The sequence below is a fragment of the Nelumbo nucifera genome, chromosome 1, assembly GCF_055504915.1.
Source record: "Nelumbo nucifera cultivar China Antique chromosome 1, China Antique-T2T, whole genome shotgun sequence".
Lineage (NCBI taxonomy): Eukaryota > Viridiplantae > Streptophyta > Magnoliopsida > Proteales > Nelumbonaceae > Nelumbo > Nelumbo nucifera.
In genome coordinates this window covers 11,535,429-11,552,607 of record NC_142649.1, presented here as the reverse complement: position 1 = coordinate 11,552,607, position 17,179 = coordinate 11,535,429, and the positions used below count along the sequence as shown (strand labels likewise).

The 17,179-nt window shown below is 41.7% G+C and overlaps 1 protein-coding gene across 3 annotated transcripts in view; it reads left to right on the top strand.

Moving 5' to 3' along the window:
• LOC104610270 (uncharacterized) overlaps positions 1 to 16,853 on the top strand; it is a 57,948-nt gene extending 41,095 nt beyond the window's left edge. For 2 of the 3 annotated variants that reach the window (XM_010276810.3, XM_010276811.3), the window contains exon 5: positions 16,555 to 16,853. In XM_010276810.3, the coding sequence (XP_010275112.1) occupies positions 16,555 to 16,645 (91 nt within the window). In that variant the 3' untranslated portion in view covers positions 16,646 to 16,853. Of the gene's footprint in view, positions 1 to 216; positions 717 to 16,554 lie in introns of those variants that run through there. The other variant, XM_019199922.2, reaches the window with a different exon arrangement.
• The last annotated feature ends 326 nt before the right edge of the window (positions 16,854 to 17,179 follow it).

Genomic DNA, 17,179 nt, shown 5'->3' with positions numbered 1-17,179 from the left:
CTAACTCTCTTTGTTTCTTCCTTCGCTGCCATTCTTTCCATTTTCTCTCTTTTGTTATCTTTATTATTCTATGTAACTGAGCAACGACAAGAATTTTTTCCCCTGCTTTCTAATTTATTAATGAAATTAATATCATTTTTGTTAGGTATCCATTTTCTCTCACCTTTTACATGTTCTTAGAATTTTTTTTTTTTTTTATTTTGTTTTGTTTTGTAGTTTTGAATGGAGGAACCCTTTGAGGTCCAAGTATCCTTGCTTGATATCTTGAGGTGAACTGCGGTTGCTTGCCACCTCCCACCTCCAAGATTTACCATAAATACTTTGGGCAACAAATTTTACGCAGTGGTTACTATGACTGCGTGGGGTGATGTGAGAAGCTTCTATGGGGACACAACCGATACTCCCGATGCATCCATTGAAATGGCTGCCCGAGTGGCCAGCAAATATCTGCGATCATGTCGACAGATCAACATAAGGGATGCAAGCTTCGATGCCATGAAAGAGTACCAACGTATTTGCCTTGAACGGGAGGCCGAACTCGAGGACGTGAGGACAGCATATCTAGCATTGAGACGTGAGTTTTTGCAATTGCGTGACGAGGTGGAATGCTTGTGGAATATCAATACACGAAATGATGGAAGCGGTCACCATTAATGAGATCAGACTGTGTCTAAATGATTGGATGTTTATGCCGGATCAAACATTTTGCCTGTAATCTGTTTACGTAAACTTGTTTTTGTAAAAGTACTTTCTTTCATAATTCTCCCATGTCCGACATTTACCATATTTTTATCTGATTAGTCTTTATGTGTTATGTTAATACGTTTATCCACTTCCACCATAAATGATTTATCTTCCTAAATACATATATCCATACGTAGGACTTAACAACAAGTCAACAACAACGAAATCAAAATTAGTGTTTGGTGGATTATTTAATGCACATACTGAGATGGATTGACCCAATGTTCATTATAGTGCATATGTTGGGGGCCTTAGGGACCGGACCACCCGAACCCTGGGCCCATTTGCCTTTGGACATAGGTGGACGCGTACGATAGGTGTGGATGTGTGGTTTAGTATTGTTGTGTTTTTTTAGCTTAGTGTAGTCCACATTTGGTGGATTATTTCTGCACTTAACGAGATGAAATGACACAGTGGTCATTATAGTGCTTGTGTCAGGGGCCTCAGGCACCTGGCCATCTAAAGCCCGGGCCCATTTGCCTTTGGACGTGGACGGACACGGCCGATAGGTGTGGATGGGTGGTTTGCAAAGATCAGTACCGTTGTGTGTTTTAACCTAGTGTAGTGCACATTTGGTGAATTATTTTGTGCACACACCGAGATGGAATCAACCAATGGTCATTATAGAGTATGTGTAGGGGGGCCTCAGGGATCGGACCACCTGAACCTCGGGCCCATTTGCCTTTAGACGCGGGCCGACGTGGCCGATAGGTGTGGATGTGTGGTTTGCATGGGATCAGTACCGTTGTATGTTTCAACCTAGGGTGGATGCACGTATTGAGATGGAATGAGCCAATGGTCAATATTGTGTCATTCCATTCCAGTATCGATTTGTGTTTCATCATAGAGTGGATGCACATATCGGAATGGAATGGCCCAATGGTCAGTGTAGTGCTTGTTTTGGGGGAATCGGGCACCTGACCATCTGAAGCCCCAGCCCATTTGCCTTCGGACGCGGGCGGACGCGATTGATAGGTGTGGAATTGTGGTTTGCATGACAACAGTATTGTTGTGTGTTTCAGCCTAGTGTAGTCCACACTTAGTGGATTATTTTTTGCACATACCGAACGGAATGACCCAATGATCAGCGTAGTGCTTGTGTCGGGGGCCTCGGGTACCCAGCCATCCAAAGCTCGGGCCTATTTGCCTTCGGGCGCGGGCGGACGTGGCCGATAGGTATGGAATTGTGGTTTGCATGACAACAGTATTGTTGTGTTTCAGCCTAGTGTAGTCCACACTTGGTGGATTATTTTTTGCACACACTAGAATGGAATGACCCAATGGTTAGTGTAGTACTTGTGTCAGTGGCCTCGGGCATCCGGTCATCCGAAGCCCGGGCCCATTTGCCTTCGGACGCAGGTGGACACGGCTAATAAGTGTGGAATTGTGGTTTGCATGACAATAGTATTGTTGTGTGTTTCAGCCTAGTGTAGTCCACATTTGGTGGATTATTTTTTGCACATACCGGAATGGAATGACCCAATGGTCAACGTAGTGCTTGTTTCGGGGGCATCGGGCACCCGGCCATTCGAAGCCCGGGCCCATTTGACTTTGGACGCGGGCGGATGTGACTGATAGGTGTGGAAGTGTGGTTTGCATTACAGCAATATTTTTTTGTGTTTCAGCCTAGTGTGGATGCACATACCGAAATGGAATGATCCAATGTTAAGCATAGTGCTTGTGTCAAGGGCCTCGGGCAACCGACCATTTGAAGTCTGGGCCCATTTGCCTTCGGACGCGGTTGATAGGTGTGGAATTGTGGTTTGCATTGCAGCAATATTGTGTGTTTCAGCCTAGTGTAGTTCACATTTGGTGGATTATTTTTTGCACATATCGGAATGGAATAACCCATTGGTTAGTGTAGTGCTTGTGTCGGGGGCCTTGGGCACCCAGCCATACGAAGTTGGGGCTCATTTCCCTTCGGACACAGGCGAACACGACTGATAGGTGTGGAATTGTGGTTTGCATGATAGTAGTATTGTTGTGTGTTTCAGCCTAGTGTAGTTTACATTTGGTGGATTATTTTTTGCACATACAGGAATTGAATGACACAATGGTTAGCGTAGTGCTTGTTTCGGGGGCATCGGGCACCTGGCCATCCGTAGCTCGTGCCCATTTGCCTTCGGACGCGGGCGGACGTGGCTGATAGGTGTGGAAGTGTGGTTTGCGTTACAACAGTATTGTTGTGTGTTTCGACCTAGTGTGGATGCACATTCCGGAATGGAATGACCCAATGTTCAGCTTAGTGCTTGTGTCAGGGGCCTTGGGCAACCGGCTATCCAAAGCCCGGGCCCATTTGCCTTCAGACGCGGGCAAGCGCGGCTGATACATGTGGAATTGTGGTTTGCATGGCAGGAGTATTGTTGTGTGTTTAAGCCTAGTGTAGTCCACACTTGGTGGATTATTTTTTGCACATACTGGAATGGAATGACCCAATGGTCAGCGTAGTGCTTGTGTTGGGGTCCTTGGGCACCCGACCTTCTGACGCTTGGGCCCATTTGCCTTCGGACACGGGCGGATGCTGCTGATAGGTGTGGAATTATTGTTTGCATGACAACAGTATTGTTGTGTGTTTCAGCTTAGTGTAGTCCACACTTGGTGGATTATTTTTTTCACCTATCGGAATGGAATGATCCAATGGTCAGTGTAGTGCTTGTGTCGGGGGCCTTGGGCACCTGTCCATTCGAAGCCTGGGCCCATTTGCCTTCGGACGTGGGTGGACGCGGCTGATAGGTGTGGAATTGTGGTTTGCATGATAATAGTATTGTTGTGTGTTTCAACATAGTGTTGATCAGCGTAGTGCTTGTGTCGGGGGCCTAGGGCACCCGACCATTCGAAGCTCGAGGCCCATTTGCCTTTGTATGCGGGCGGACGTGGCCGATACTTCTAAACATGTGATACGGTTGTTTCTAGAATGTGATCATTATACCGATGACATTTTTGATTAGGTAACACATTGAGTTCTTAATGTAAGAGAATTTGAGCACTAAAAATGAAAGAAATTACGTAGTAACATTAATTGCAATGAGACAACATTATCATCAAAATACTATTTACCAATGGTGGTTATTTGACACGCTTGAGTCACCCTTATTCTCTAGACGCTCAATTTTCCGTCGGAGATGTCCATTTTTGCATGTCAACTGTCATGTCTCTTTGGATATCATTTAGCTTGGCCTCTCATTTAGTTATCTGTTGCTTGTAACTGTTGGAAAGTAGAAGATTGATTCTCTGATTGATTCTCCATAATTTTAGGTCCATCAGTTTAGGAAACTTAATTTCCTAGAATCATGGGATATCCTAGAATCATGGGATATTAATTGGAGAATCCCACTGATATAGAAATTAGTTTTTTAGGAAAAGTTAGTTTCCTATTTTATCACCCTGTAAATTGGCTCTGTAATTCTATATAAAGTTGTGTATATGCTCCTTCCAAGATAATACAATCAATTCATTTTTTCTCTCAAATTTTCACATGGTATCAGAGCTGGTCACGACTAAATCCACACATAGTATCTCTTTGGTCATCTCTGCTTCTGGTTCAAGAACTCTCTAACAGTATTTGGGAGGTTCTTGAGTGTCCTTGATTCTTCTTCGAGATCGGCTACAGATCTGAACTCTACATTTTTGCTTCTTCTGGACTGCTGCGCCCTCGGATTCATCCTTTTTTCTTGGATCTCTTTGTAGAGACATCAGATCAGTCTGAAATCTTAGATCTAGTGTTGCCCAGAGCAGATTTACTGAATCCTTTTGGTTTGGTTTGGATCAGTTTTGATTTTGAGTGGTTTTGATCCACCCTTCAGTTTGGTGGAGCATTACAGTTACCTTTTTTTTTACATTGGCTGAAAGATTCTTTAGGCCTTCATCGCCAACCCTTACTAAGTTTTTCAGACCTTCATTGTCTGCTTTTATCTCTTTCTTGAAGCCCGCCCAATATGTCAGAAACCACTGTATCAAATACCACTGCACAATTGGAAGAAGTTTCCTCACATCAAGCATCTGGTGACCTGCAAAACATTCAGGCAGCATATAGGTTGAACGGGAAAAATTATTTGAAGTGGTCTCGGTTTGTTCGAACATATTTAAAGGGAAAAGGAAAGCTTAGCCATCTCTTAGGGACGGAACCGAAGGAAGGAGATCCAAGATTTGATGCATGGGACGAAGCTGACTCCATGATCATGTCATGGTTATGGAATTCAATGAACCCTGAAATCAGCGACACGTGTATGTTTTTATCCACGGCTAAAGAGATCTGGGATGCCATCCGACAAACATATTCAAAAGCACGTGATGCAGCACAAGTGTACGAAATCAAAGTCAAGACTGGAGCAACTAAACAAGGCAGCAAGACAGTTACCGAGTATGCAAATTTACTGCAGAACCTGTGGCAAGAACTCGATCATTATCGGTGCATTGAGACTAAATGTGCAGCGGATGCAGCAATCCTAAAGAGTTTTATCGAAAAAGATCGCGTTTATGATTTTCTTGCAGGACTCAACGCAGAATTTGATCAAGTTAGGGTCTAGATTCTCGGCAAAGACGAGGTACCATCTCTAAATGAGACTAATTCTCTGATTCGTGCTGAAGAAAGCTGTAGGGGGGTTATGCTTGAACCCCAAGTACTAGAAGGTTCAGCCATGACTATAAGGATGGAACAACCGAAAATACTGGAAGGAATGAAGACAGATTTGTCCTCTGCACGGGACAACAAGGAGTCTCTTCGGTGTACCTATTGCAAGAAACCAAGGCACACCAAAGAGAAGTGTTGGAAGCTGAATGGTAAACCATCGAATAGGGAATGGGGCTACCGAGGAGGACAATAGAAGAGTCGAAGTCGATCTAACTTCACCACAAATCAGCCGAGCCAAGAAAAGCCTCCAGACAAGACCGAGTTCAATAAGGAGGAGATCGAAAAGTTAAGGGGGCTTCTGGGATCGTTGGAGAAACCTAGTGGTATAGGCTCTCTTGCAATCTCAGGTAAGTTTTCTATTCCTCACGGACTAAATGTCTCAGATGAACCTATTAGGGATTTATGGGTTATTGACTCGGGTGCCACAGATCACATGACTCACTCCTTACTACATTTTAGCACTTATACCCCCTGCCCAAGCAATCGAAAAATAGCTATTGCAGACGGTTCCCTTACTACTGTAGCTGGCCTTGGGGATATCCATATTAATCCATCACTTACACTAAAAAGTGTCCTTCATGTTCCAAAATTGTCCACTAACCTGATATCCATCCAAAAACTCACCCATGACATGAACTGTAATGTGCTTTTCTATCCTTCTTACTGTATATTTCAGGACCAGGATTCGGGGAAGAGGATTGGACTTGCTAAGGAGAAGAATGGACTCTACTATCTTGAAGAATCATGCAAATCAAATATTTTCCAGGATAAGTTATCTCTGTCATTCCTTTCATCATCCAACAAAGACACCATTTGGCTTCATCACTTTAGACTAGGACATCCATCGTTTGGAATTCTGAAAACTATGTTTCCCTCCTTGTTTAAAGGATTGAGTGTTGAATATTTTCATTGTGATGTGTGTGAATTTGCAAAACACAAACGTGTGCCCTTTCCAATCAGTAACAAGAGAAGTTCAGTCCCATTCTTTTTGATCCATAGTGATATATGGGGACCCTCCACAGTTCCAAATGTGTTTGGCTCACGATGGTTCGTCTCTTTTATTGATGATTGCACTAGGGTCTTTTGGATCTTTCTTCTTAAATCTAAATCAGATGTAAGTAGTATACTCCCAAATTTCCATAACATGATCCAAAATCAGTTTGGGGTTAGGATCAAAAGATTTAGATCGGATAATGCACGGGATTATTTCAACCAAACTTTATCCCCATATTTTCAAAAAGAAGGGATTATCCATGAATCCTCCTGCATTAATACTCCACAACAAAACGGAGTAGCAGAAAGGATGAATGGTCATCTACTAGCTGCAACCCGAGCCTTACTTTTCTACCAGCATGTTCCAAAAACCTATTGGGCCGCTTCGCCATCTAGCAGACATGTACAAATAACAATGCTACGTTAACGTATATGTATGATATTCAGTTTGTTAACGTATCAATATAAATATATTCGGTTTGGGTTGTCAAATAATCGGTTTGGGGTTGTACCATGGAACAAATAGTGTCGACTAAACTTACCAAATTAAAGATTTAAACATAACCGGTCAGTTAAAGCCAAATATAGTTGTGTAAATATATATAACTACAGTTCTAAACAAAATTTTTACAAACAAATCATTCTCCCATATCTATTTCCCCCACGGGGCCCATCCCCAAACATTGTTTCCGGAGGGCCATACGTTGTTTCCGCTCGACCCATTTGATGCAGCATCGTTCTCTAGCCGATCGTGCAATTCATACAACTCCTCGTTCTCCCTCTGCAATGCTCGATATTGGGCCTTGGCTGCCTGAAGTTCCTTCTCTAAATACTGGCTTTGATGATACAACCTTTTACACACATTATAGTTTGCATCCTTCACATGGATGCAGCAGGTCATTTTTAAGTGCTGTATGGCCCGCGTCGCTGCCATTTGCAGTGATGTCTCTGGCTTTGGCACAATATCCCCGTAAAATGTCATATTCTCTCCCCACACGTGCACTTGAATTGCCGCTTGAAAGATGTCTTCAAGCGACTGAACAGCGAAGTTTGGTCGTGGGAGCCCGCATGCAGTGACAATTTTCTTGAGCATATCGTAATGGGATTCCTCAACTACAATGATATCGCTGTCCATTGAACTAGCTGGGAAAAACTAAACACGGGTTAGATAGAATTACGATGTGTGTGCGCGTGTTGACGTGTCTTCGTAGGAATTTACATATAGAGTAAGCCTAAAAAATCAAGACGTGTTAAATTTGGACGTCGGGTTCGGTCAGTGCAAAGCCGTTCAAACACCGTCTGAGTAGCATATACTCCAGACCATCGGGAACAAATCCACATACCTTTAGATTTGTACAATGGGTGTCAAACGGGCTTTGCACTATCTGAACCCTCGAGCTTCTTGAATGTGGGCCGCTTGAGAGAAGACATGTCCACGCTGGACATGCAAGAGAGCTATGCATAACTGGTTTGGGATTGCGATAGAAGACATGCAAATACTGAGAGATCAGTCCCATATATATGGTTCAATGAGACAAACATAACACATCCATTGAAGTTGCACATTGTTACCTCTGGAGTTGAAATTCTAGCGACATGCGTCAGAAAGTCTTGCAACACCTTCGCACCGATTGGAAATATCACAGACAAGGATTGCAGCAAGCTTACCTCGATGAGTGGCTCGCCCTCCTCTGTATTTCCCCATATATACCAATCTTTATGCTAAAGACAGGGCTACAGTCATGGGTTGTAGCCTTGTGAACTTCTTTTGTTAGGTTGAACGACGAATCATTGAGGTAAGCCTTGTCCTCTCGCTAGGTCCATAGTCTATAGTGAAATCAGGGAGAAATGACCACTCCTTGCCTTCGATAGGATCTATCCTCCGTCCACATTGTCATTAATACGTGACTAGCCATTGCAATTGAATATTGTTGGCTGACATTAGAGGTGAATACTGCAAAAGCAATGCTGAAAGACCACTCCCTGTAGAAGATTTGACCGATCCTAGCTCCATTCCACATTTTGTAAAAAGTGTGACAACTCACTGAAGTCGAGTGGAGCTACAACTCATTGCAAAATCAAAGAAAAAAGATACAAGTCGTTCATCAATGCACCAATAGGCAAGAAGTCATCGCATGCTTCCTTTTGTTTAGTTGTCTTTAATTTTTTGGTATGAAGAACCCAGATTCCACATTTACTTGGTTTATCATGCAAAGTTATATTAGTTGATTAAATTTGTGACACAGTTATGCTGCTCCATGAGACAAAATTGGAATATTTTAATTTGGGTTTCAAGGATCTCAATTTCGGGAAGGAGCATTCGGCGGAGTTTGGAGCTGAATGCAATGAGTACCAATGACCCTTTGCACGAGTTTGGTGAAGGAGCAACGTTTCTCTTTGCACGAGTTGCTTGCATTCTTGTTCTTTGTTCTTTGGGATCTAGTTGTTCTTGTATTTTTTTTGCTTGTGCGTGTACGACTGTGTGCTCACTTACAAATTCTGTTTGGAGTGAGGAGCATGTGGGGACATGATTGTTGAACATATTTGGTTTAAATTGTTAAAGCCATGGCCAACTCATGCATCAAGATTGTTCACTGTACTTTAAATAACAAGTGCCATTATTCCATGTGCTGGCAGGTTAAGCTCCATTCCTTCATGCATAGGGAATTGCAAAGAACTGAGTGAGGTGGTGATATCTGTACCCTCCTTTAATAACAAGTGTCATTATTTTCTAGGGAGACTGTTTTAGGATCACCCATTCTTTGGTGGTGATATTTGTACCCTCTTTCTCAGGGAGTTCAACATTGAATCTGGTGTTCACAAGTGGGGTGGATACTTAGGGAGTTTAACATTGAAGCTGCTGTTCACTGGGATGCCTTATTTAGTGATAGCTCCCTTCCTACTTTATTTCTAGAGAGAATGTTTTTAGGATCCACCCGTTATTTGTGTGGTGATATCTGTACCCTCCTTCTTAGGGAGTTCAACATTGAAGATGGGGTAGATGCTTGGGTAGTTTAACACTAAAGCTGGTGTTCACAGGTGGGGTGGATACTTAGGGAGTTTAACACTGAACCTGCTGGCTACTGTTCATAGTGATAACTCACTTCCTACTTTATTTTTAGGGAGTGTTTTAGGATCCACCCATTCCTTGGTGGTGATATTTTTAGCCTCCTTGGAGTTCAACACTGAAACTGGTGTGGATAATTGGGGAGGTTAACACTGCAGCTGGTGTTCACAGGTGGGGTGGATACTTAGGGAGTTTAACACTGAAGCTGTTGTTCACGGGGATAACTCCCTTCCTAATTTATTTATAGGGAGATTGTTTTATTATGCTCCCATTCTTTGGTGGTGAAATCTGTACCCTCCTTAGGAGTTCAACATAGAAGTTGGTGTTCATAGGTAGGGTAGATACTTTGGTTGTTTAACACTGAACCTACTGTTCACAAGGATAACTCCCTTCCTACTTTATTTGTAGGGAGACTGTTTTAGGATCACCGATTCTTTGGTGGTGATATCTGTACCCTCCTTCTCAGGGAGTTCAACATTGAAGCTGGTGTTCGCAGGTGGGGTGGATACTTGGGGATTTTAACACTGAAGTTGTTGTTCACAAGGATGCCTTATTTAGTGATAGCTCCCTTCCTAGTTTATTTCTAGAGAGAATGTTTTAGGATACTCCCATTATTTGGGTGGTGATATCTGTATCCTCTTTCTTAGGGAGTTCAACACTGAAGCTGGGGTGGATGCTTGGGGAGTTTAGCTCTGAAGCTGGTGTTCACAGGTGGGGAGGATACTTTGGGAGTTTAACACTGAACCTGCTGGCTGCTGTTCACAATGATAACTCCCTTCCTAATTTATTTCTAGGGAGATTGTTTTAGGATCCACCCATTCTTTGGTGGTGATATCTGTAGCCAAAGGGAGTTCAACACTGAAGCTGGTGTAGATACTTGGGGAGGTTAACACTGTAGCTGTTGTTCACAGGTGGGGTGGATACTTGGGGAGTTTAACATTGAAGCTGTAGTTCACGGGGATAATTGCCTTCCTAATTTATTTATGGGTAGACTGTTTTAGGATCCACTCGTTCTTTGGTGGTGATATCTGTACCCTCCTTCTTAGGGAGTTCAGCACAGAAGCTGGTGTTCACAGGTGGGGTGGATACTTAGGGAGTTTAACACTGAACCTACTGTTCACAAGGATAACTCCCTTCCTACTTTATTTCTAAGGAGACTGTTTTAAGATCACTCATTCTTTGGTGGTGATATTTGTACCCTCCTCAGGGAGTTCAACATTGAAGCTGATATTTACAGGTGGGGTAGATACTTAGGGAGTTTAACACTGAAGCTGCTGCTCTAAATAAGGCGTCCCTGTGAACAGTAGCTTCAGTGTTAAACTCCCCAAGTATTAACCCCACCTGCGAACACTGGCTTCAATGTTGTACTCCCTGAGAAGGAGGGTACAAATATCACCACAAAAGAATGGGTGATCCTAAAATAGTCTCCCTAGAAATAAAGTAGGAAGGGAGTTATCCTTGTGAATAGCAGATTCAGTGTTAAACTCCCCAAGTATCCGCCCCACCTGTGAGCACTAGCTTTTGTGTTGAATTCCTAAGAAGGAGGGTACAGATATCACCACCAAAGAATGGGAGGATACTAAAAGTCTCCCTATAAATAAATTAGGAAGGGAGTTATCCCTGTGAACAACAACTTTAGTGTTAAACTCTCTAAGTATCCACCCCACCTGTGAACACCAGCTGCAGTGTTAACCTCCCCAATTATCCACACCAGCTTTGGTGTTGAACTCCCTATGAAGGAGGCTACAAATATCACCACCAAAGATTGGGTGGATCCTAAAACAGTCTCCTGAAAAATAAAGTGGGAAGGGAGTTATCACTGTGAACAACAACCAACAAGTTCAGTGTTAAACTCCCTAAGTATCCACCCCACCTGTGAACACCAGCTTCAGTGTTAAACTACCCAAGCATCCACCCTAGTTTCAGTGTTGAACTCCTTAAGAAGGAGGGTACAGTTATCACCACCCAAATAATGGGTGGATCCTAAAACATTTCTCTCTAGAAATAAAGTGGGAAGGGAGCTATCACTAAATAAGGCATCCCTGTGAACAACAACTTCAGTGTTAAACTCCCTAAGTATCCACCCCACCTGTGAACAGTAGCTTCAATGTTGAACTCCTTGAGAAGGAGGGTACAAATATCACCACTAAAGAATGGGTGATCCTAAAACAGTCTCCCTAAAAATAATGGCACTTGTTATTAAAGGACGGTACAAATATCAATTAAAGGAGGGTACAGATATCACCACCTCACTCAGTTCTTTGCAATTCCCTATGCATGAAGGAATGGAGCTTAACCTGCCAGCACATGGAATAATGGCACTTGTTATTTAAAGTACAGTAAACAGTCTTGATGCATGAGTTGGCCATGGCTTTGACAATTTAAACCAAATATGTTCAATAATCATGTCCCCACATGCTCCCCACTCCAAACAGAATTTGTAAGTGTGCATACAGTCGTACACGCACAAGCAAAAAAATACAAGAACAACTAGATTCCAAAGAACAAGAATGCAAGCAACTCGTGCAAAGAGAAACGTTGCTCCTTCACCAAACTCGTGCAAAGGGTCATTGGTACCCATTGCATTTAGCTCTCGACTCTGCCCAATGCTCCTTCCCGAAATTGAGATCCTTGAAACCCAAATTAATATATTCCAATTTTGTCTCATGGAGCAGTATAACTGTGTCACAAATTTAATCAACTAATATAACTTTGCATGATAAACCAAGTAAATGTGGAACCTGGGTTCTTCATACTAAAATACTGAAAACAACTAAAAAAAGGAAGCGTGTGGTGATTTCTTACCTATTGGTGCATCGATGAGCGACTTGTATCTTTTTTCTTTGATTTTGCAGTGAGTTGTAGCTCCATCCGATTTCAGTGAGTTGTCACACTTTTATCAAAATGTGGAATGGAGCTAGGATCGGTCAAATCTTCCACATGGAGTGGTCTTTCGGCATTGCTTTTGCAGTATTCACCTCTAATGTCAGCCAACAGTATTCAATTGCAATGGCTAGTCACATATTAATGACAATGTGGACGGAGGATAGATCCTATCGAAGGCAAGGAGTGGTCATTTCTCCCTGATTTCACTATAGACTATGGACCTAGCGAGAGGACAAGGCTTACCTCAATGATTCGTCGTTCAACCTAACAAAAGAAGTTCACAAGGCTACAACCCATGACTGTAGCCCTGTCTTTAGCATAAAGATTGGTATATATGGGGAAATACAGAGGAGGGCGAGCCACTCATCGAGGTAAGCTTGCTGCAATCCTTGTCTGTGATATTTCCAATCGGTGCGAAGGTGTTGCAAGACTTTCTGACGCATGTCGCTAGAATTTCAACTCCAGAGGTAACAATGTGCAACTTCAATGGATGTGTTATGTTTGTCTCATTGAACCATATATATGGGACTGATCTCTCAGTATTTGCATGTCTTCTATCGCAATCCCAAACCAGTTATGCATAGCTCTCTTGCATGTCCAGCGTGGACATGTCTTCTCTCAAGCGGCCCACATTCAAGAAGCTCGAGGGTTCAGATAGTGCAAAGCCCGTTTGACACCCATTGTACAAATCTAAAGGTATGTGGATTTGTTCCCGATGGTTCGGAGTATATGCTACTCGGAGGGTGTTTGAACGGCTTTGCACTGACCGAACCTGACGTCCAAATTTAACACGTCTTGATTTTTTAGGCTTACTCTATATGTAAATCCCTACAAAGACACGTCAACATGCGCACACACACATATTGTAATTCTATCTAACCCGTGTTTAGATTTTCCTAGCTAGTTCAATGGACAACGGTATCATTGTAGTTGAGGAATCCCATTATGGTATGCTCAAGAAAATTGTCGCTGCATGCAGGCTCCCAAGACTGAACTTCGCTATTTAGTCACTTGAACACATCTTTCAAGCGGCAATCCAAGTGCATGTGTGGGGAGAGAATATGACATTTTACAGGGATATTGTGCCAACGCCAGAGCCATCATTGTAAATGGCAGCGATGCGGGCCATGCAGCACTTAAAAATGACCCCTCTCATCCATGTGAAGGATGCAAATTATGATGAGTGTAAAAGGTTGTAACATTAAAGCTGTATTTAGAGAAGGAACTTCAGGCAGACAAAGCCCAATATCGGGCATTGCAGAGGGAGAACGAAGAGTTGTATGAATTGCGTGATTGGCTAGAGAACGATGCAACATCAAGTGGGTCGAGCGGAAACAACGTATGGCCCACCGGAAACAATGTTTGGGGATCGGCCCGTGGGGGAAATAGATATGGGAGAATGATTTGGTTGTAATAATTTTGTTTAGAGTTGTAGCTATATATATTTACACAACTATATTTGGCTTTAACTGACCGGTTATGTTTAAATCTTTAATTTGGTAAGTTTAGTTGGCACTATTTGTTCCATGGTACAACCCCAAACCAAATATATTTATATTGATACGTTAACAAACTGAATATCGTACTGATACGTTAACGTAGCATTGTTATTTGGCCCATTGAAGTTGAGATATCACTTATGGAGGGCCTCAAACACATCACAGACGCGTGCGACCTGTGGCGGCCTAGTTTGACCATGAGGGCGGTGGGCAACAAATGTTAGGGAATCATCGTCTTGTACGCATGGGGTGAAGAAATGCTCATCGAAGGGGGCGTTTGTGACACGACGGAACCGTCCGTTCGATCTGCTGCCAAATCAGCTATTAATTACCTGAAAACACGGCGCCGAATTGAAATAAGAGACACAAACTTTGAGCAAAAAAACCGTTACAAGCAACATATAAGTGAACCAGAGGCCAAGCTAAATGAAGAAGGATGTTGGGAGGGGAGAGAAAATTAATGCCGTTGGGAGAGAGAAGATTAACTGCGGTGGGATGTTATGTGTATTCCTGGGTTCTTCTTCAAACGAACACCAGTGGCAGCCCTCCACTTGCAGTAACTCTGTCGTCTTCTTCAAACGAAGGACATTGGGAGGAGAGAGATTAACCATGGCAGAATGTTAAATGAGGGGCATTTTTGGGTTTTTCTATGGAGGGCTGATTGTCAATTGGGTACCAGGGGTATTTTGGGTATTTTAATAATATGATAGGACGTCGGGCTGACGTGGGTGTGGGTTAGTGGAGTTGACGGAAATTTGAATTTGCAAGGTATAAAAAATCAAAATTTCTAAAATAGTACAGTGCTGTTGGAGGTAAATTTTTATGCCGCTGGTTGGGCAATAAGTTTCCCAGTAGTTTTTTGGTTGCACAGTTCTTAGAAATGTTGACTTAGCCCTACATAACCCTAAATACATGTGTTAACAAGCGTTTTAACATCTAATATTTGTTGTTTTATCCTTATTTTGGTGTAGAATGGCTGAAAAAGATAACCTGGAATCATTTTATTTTTTTCTTTTTTTTTTTGGATGATCAAACCGGTCAACTGTTCAACCTGTTACCCAGTGATTAAAACGGATCTATATATGGTCTGTTTCTGATAACACTGGTTTTGATACAATTATCTACATGTAAATAGTGGATAAATGAAAGAAAAAAAAAGCAGATTTTGTAAATGTGTTTTTACTGGAAAACATTTTTTTTTGGCACCTTTAGAATTGAAATACTTGTTTTTTCCAATTCAAGAAGAAATATGCATATACATACAAAGATATGGAGTCGGTTACATGAATCGTGTTTCATTTCACCATTCCGTTCCATTTATTGTTATATACTCATATCCATTGTTAACTTATTGACACTTAAATTTTTGTTTACTACTACCCATGTTCTTTTTTATCTACCCCTAGCCCTTCTAGCCCCTTCAACTTGCAACAGATCACTTCTTATGGGCGCCGCTGATGGTCTTCTATGCTTGTGAGTAAACCATAACCCAATAATGCAACAGAAACTATAAAGAAATAGAAGCAACAACTCTGCAAAATTGAACATAAAATATAAGGCTCTCAATAGAAACTTAGAAGATATTAACATATACCAGCATCTTATATTTTATTAGAACAAAGATATTTTTAATCTTAACATCCAAATAATGAAGAGCCAAGCCTTACTTACTATGACCCTAACAATATCTTGTGAATGTTGCACCTCGCCAGTTTTATTAAGTTAGCTAGATTGAAGTTGAGGATTCACAGAATTTGATGTCCACATTTTGCTTCTTTATATCAATTGCTCTAGTTATCAGGTGCAACTTCTCTAGACCCTCCATCTCTATAAGCACTACTTATTTCACTTGGTCTAAGATAACTTCTCCTTACAGATTTGTAGATCTAGGTATAATTGTATACTGTTATGTTTATCTCTTATGTGCTTGACCAATACGATGGGATGCATTAAGCCAAGCACTTTAACCATTTAGGACTGTAACATACCACTATGCTTCCGCAGCCGATGTTTCTACTACTTCACTCAAGGCAGCTCTCACTCTAGCAGTAAGTAGCCCTCTTCATGACAGCTTTCACTCTAGTGGTAGGTAGCCCTTTCCACGATAGTTCACACTCAGGCAGCAGGTAGCCCTTTCCCTTTGGTGGCTTTCACTTTGCTCCAGGTAGCCCAATCTGTGATGGCTTTCACTCTACTCTAGGTAACCCTTTCCATGACAATTTTCACTCTACTCTAGGAAGCCCTTTTCTCAGGTAGCCCTCTCCGTGATTCAAACTTGAGACGTGATGTGGCTCTAATACCAAATGTTATGTGCTTGATCAATACACATCAAGACAAGCACTGTAACCATTTAGGACTGTAACATTATCCTTGGTGATTGAGTTAACCTTGTTAAGAGGCCTTGGCATTTGGTCATCCTCTTTTTGGAAATCTAAGGTTATTGCATTTGTCTCTTATGAATTCTTTTTGGTCATTGATCTGAAAAGAAAATTGAAAAACAAGTAAAGAGAAACATTTTCATCAAATATTTCTTGTTTGTTATCTGTTCAGTACTCTACAGACATTCACAGGAAAATGCAAATTGTGTTCATATTGTTGAGAGAAGAGAAATATCTTTGTTTATTATTAAGGTTTGCTAGTTTGTTTACTTTGATATGGTACAAACATTCACAATAAAATGCTACAAGTTTTCAATGAATGCGTTGGTAAATATCTTTCTTTTTCCCCCTGTGCAGTTTCTTGTTCTCAGTTGGACTCTTGTACGAGATTAACAAACTCTCTGGGATGATGCTTTCAAAAAATGAGGTCAAAATGAAAAGGCATTAAGTAAAATAAAAAAAAAATACTGTGTTCAAATTCAAACTTTTTTATGTGAGTTTTTTTCCTTTTAGGTTTTTAGAGAGTGATTGTCAAGAGTTGAATCTTTTAGTTTCTTGCCAATTATCATTATGAAGAGTTGAAAGTTTTGGTAGTTTTTTTTTTTTTTAATTTACACTGCTACTATAAATATAGGGCCCATTACAATATTATTTGATATCATGGTCTGGCAAGCACGAGGACGTGGTTGAGTGTGAAAGTGGTCACTTTGTGTAAAAAAAGCCAAAGGTTAGGAGTTAGACCGTACCCATTCCAAAGATCCCACATACTTAGGACCAAATATTGAGTAATGGCCTTTATTACTATAAACTTCATCAGTTGAAAGACTGCATGAATATGGGCAGTGATTTAAGCGCACAGGCGAGGCACATTCCCCAAAATGCGTCTCAGGTCCTGGGCGCACCCCTTTCAATTAAAATTTTGCGCTTTGTTTTTGAGTCTAACGGTTGAGCCGAGCGAGTGAATGCTAGTCATTCATTCATT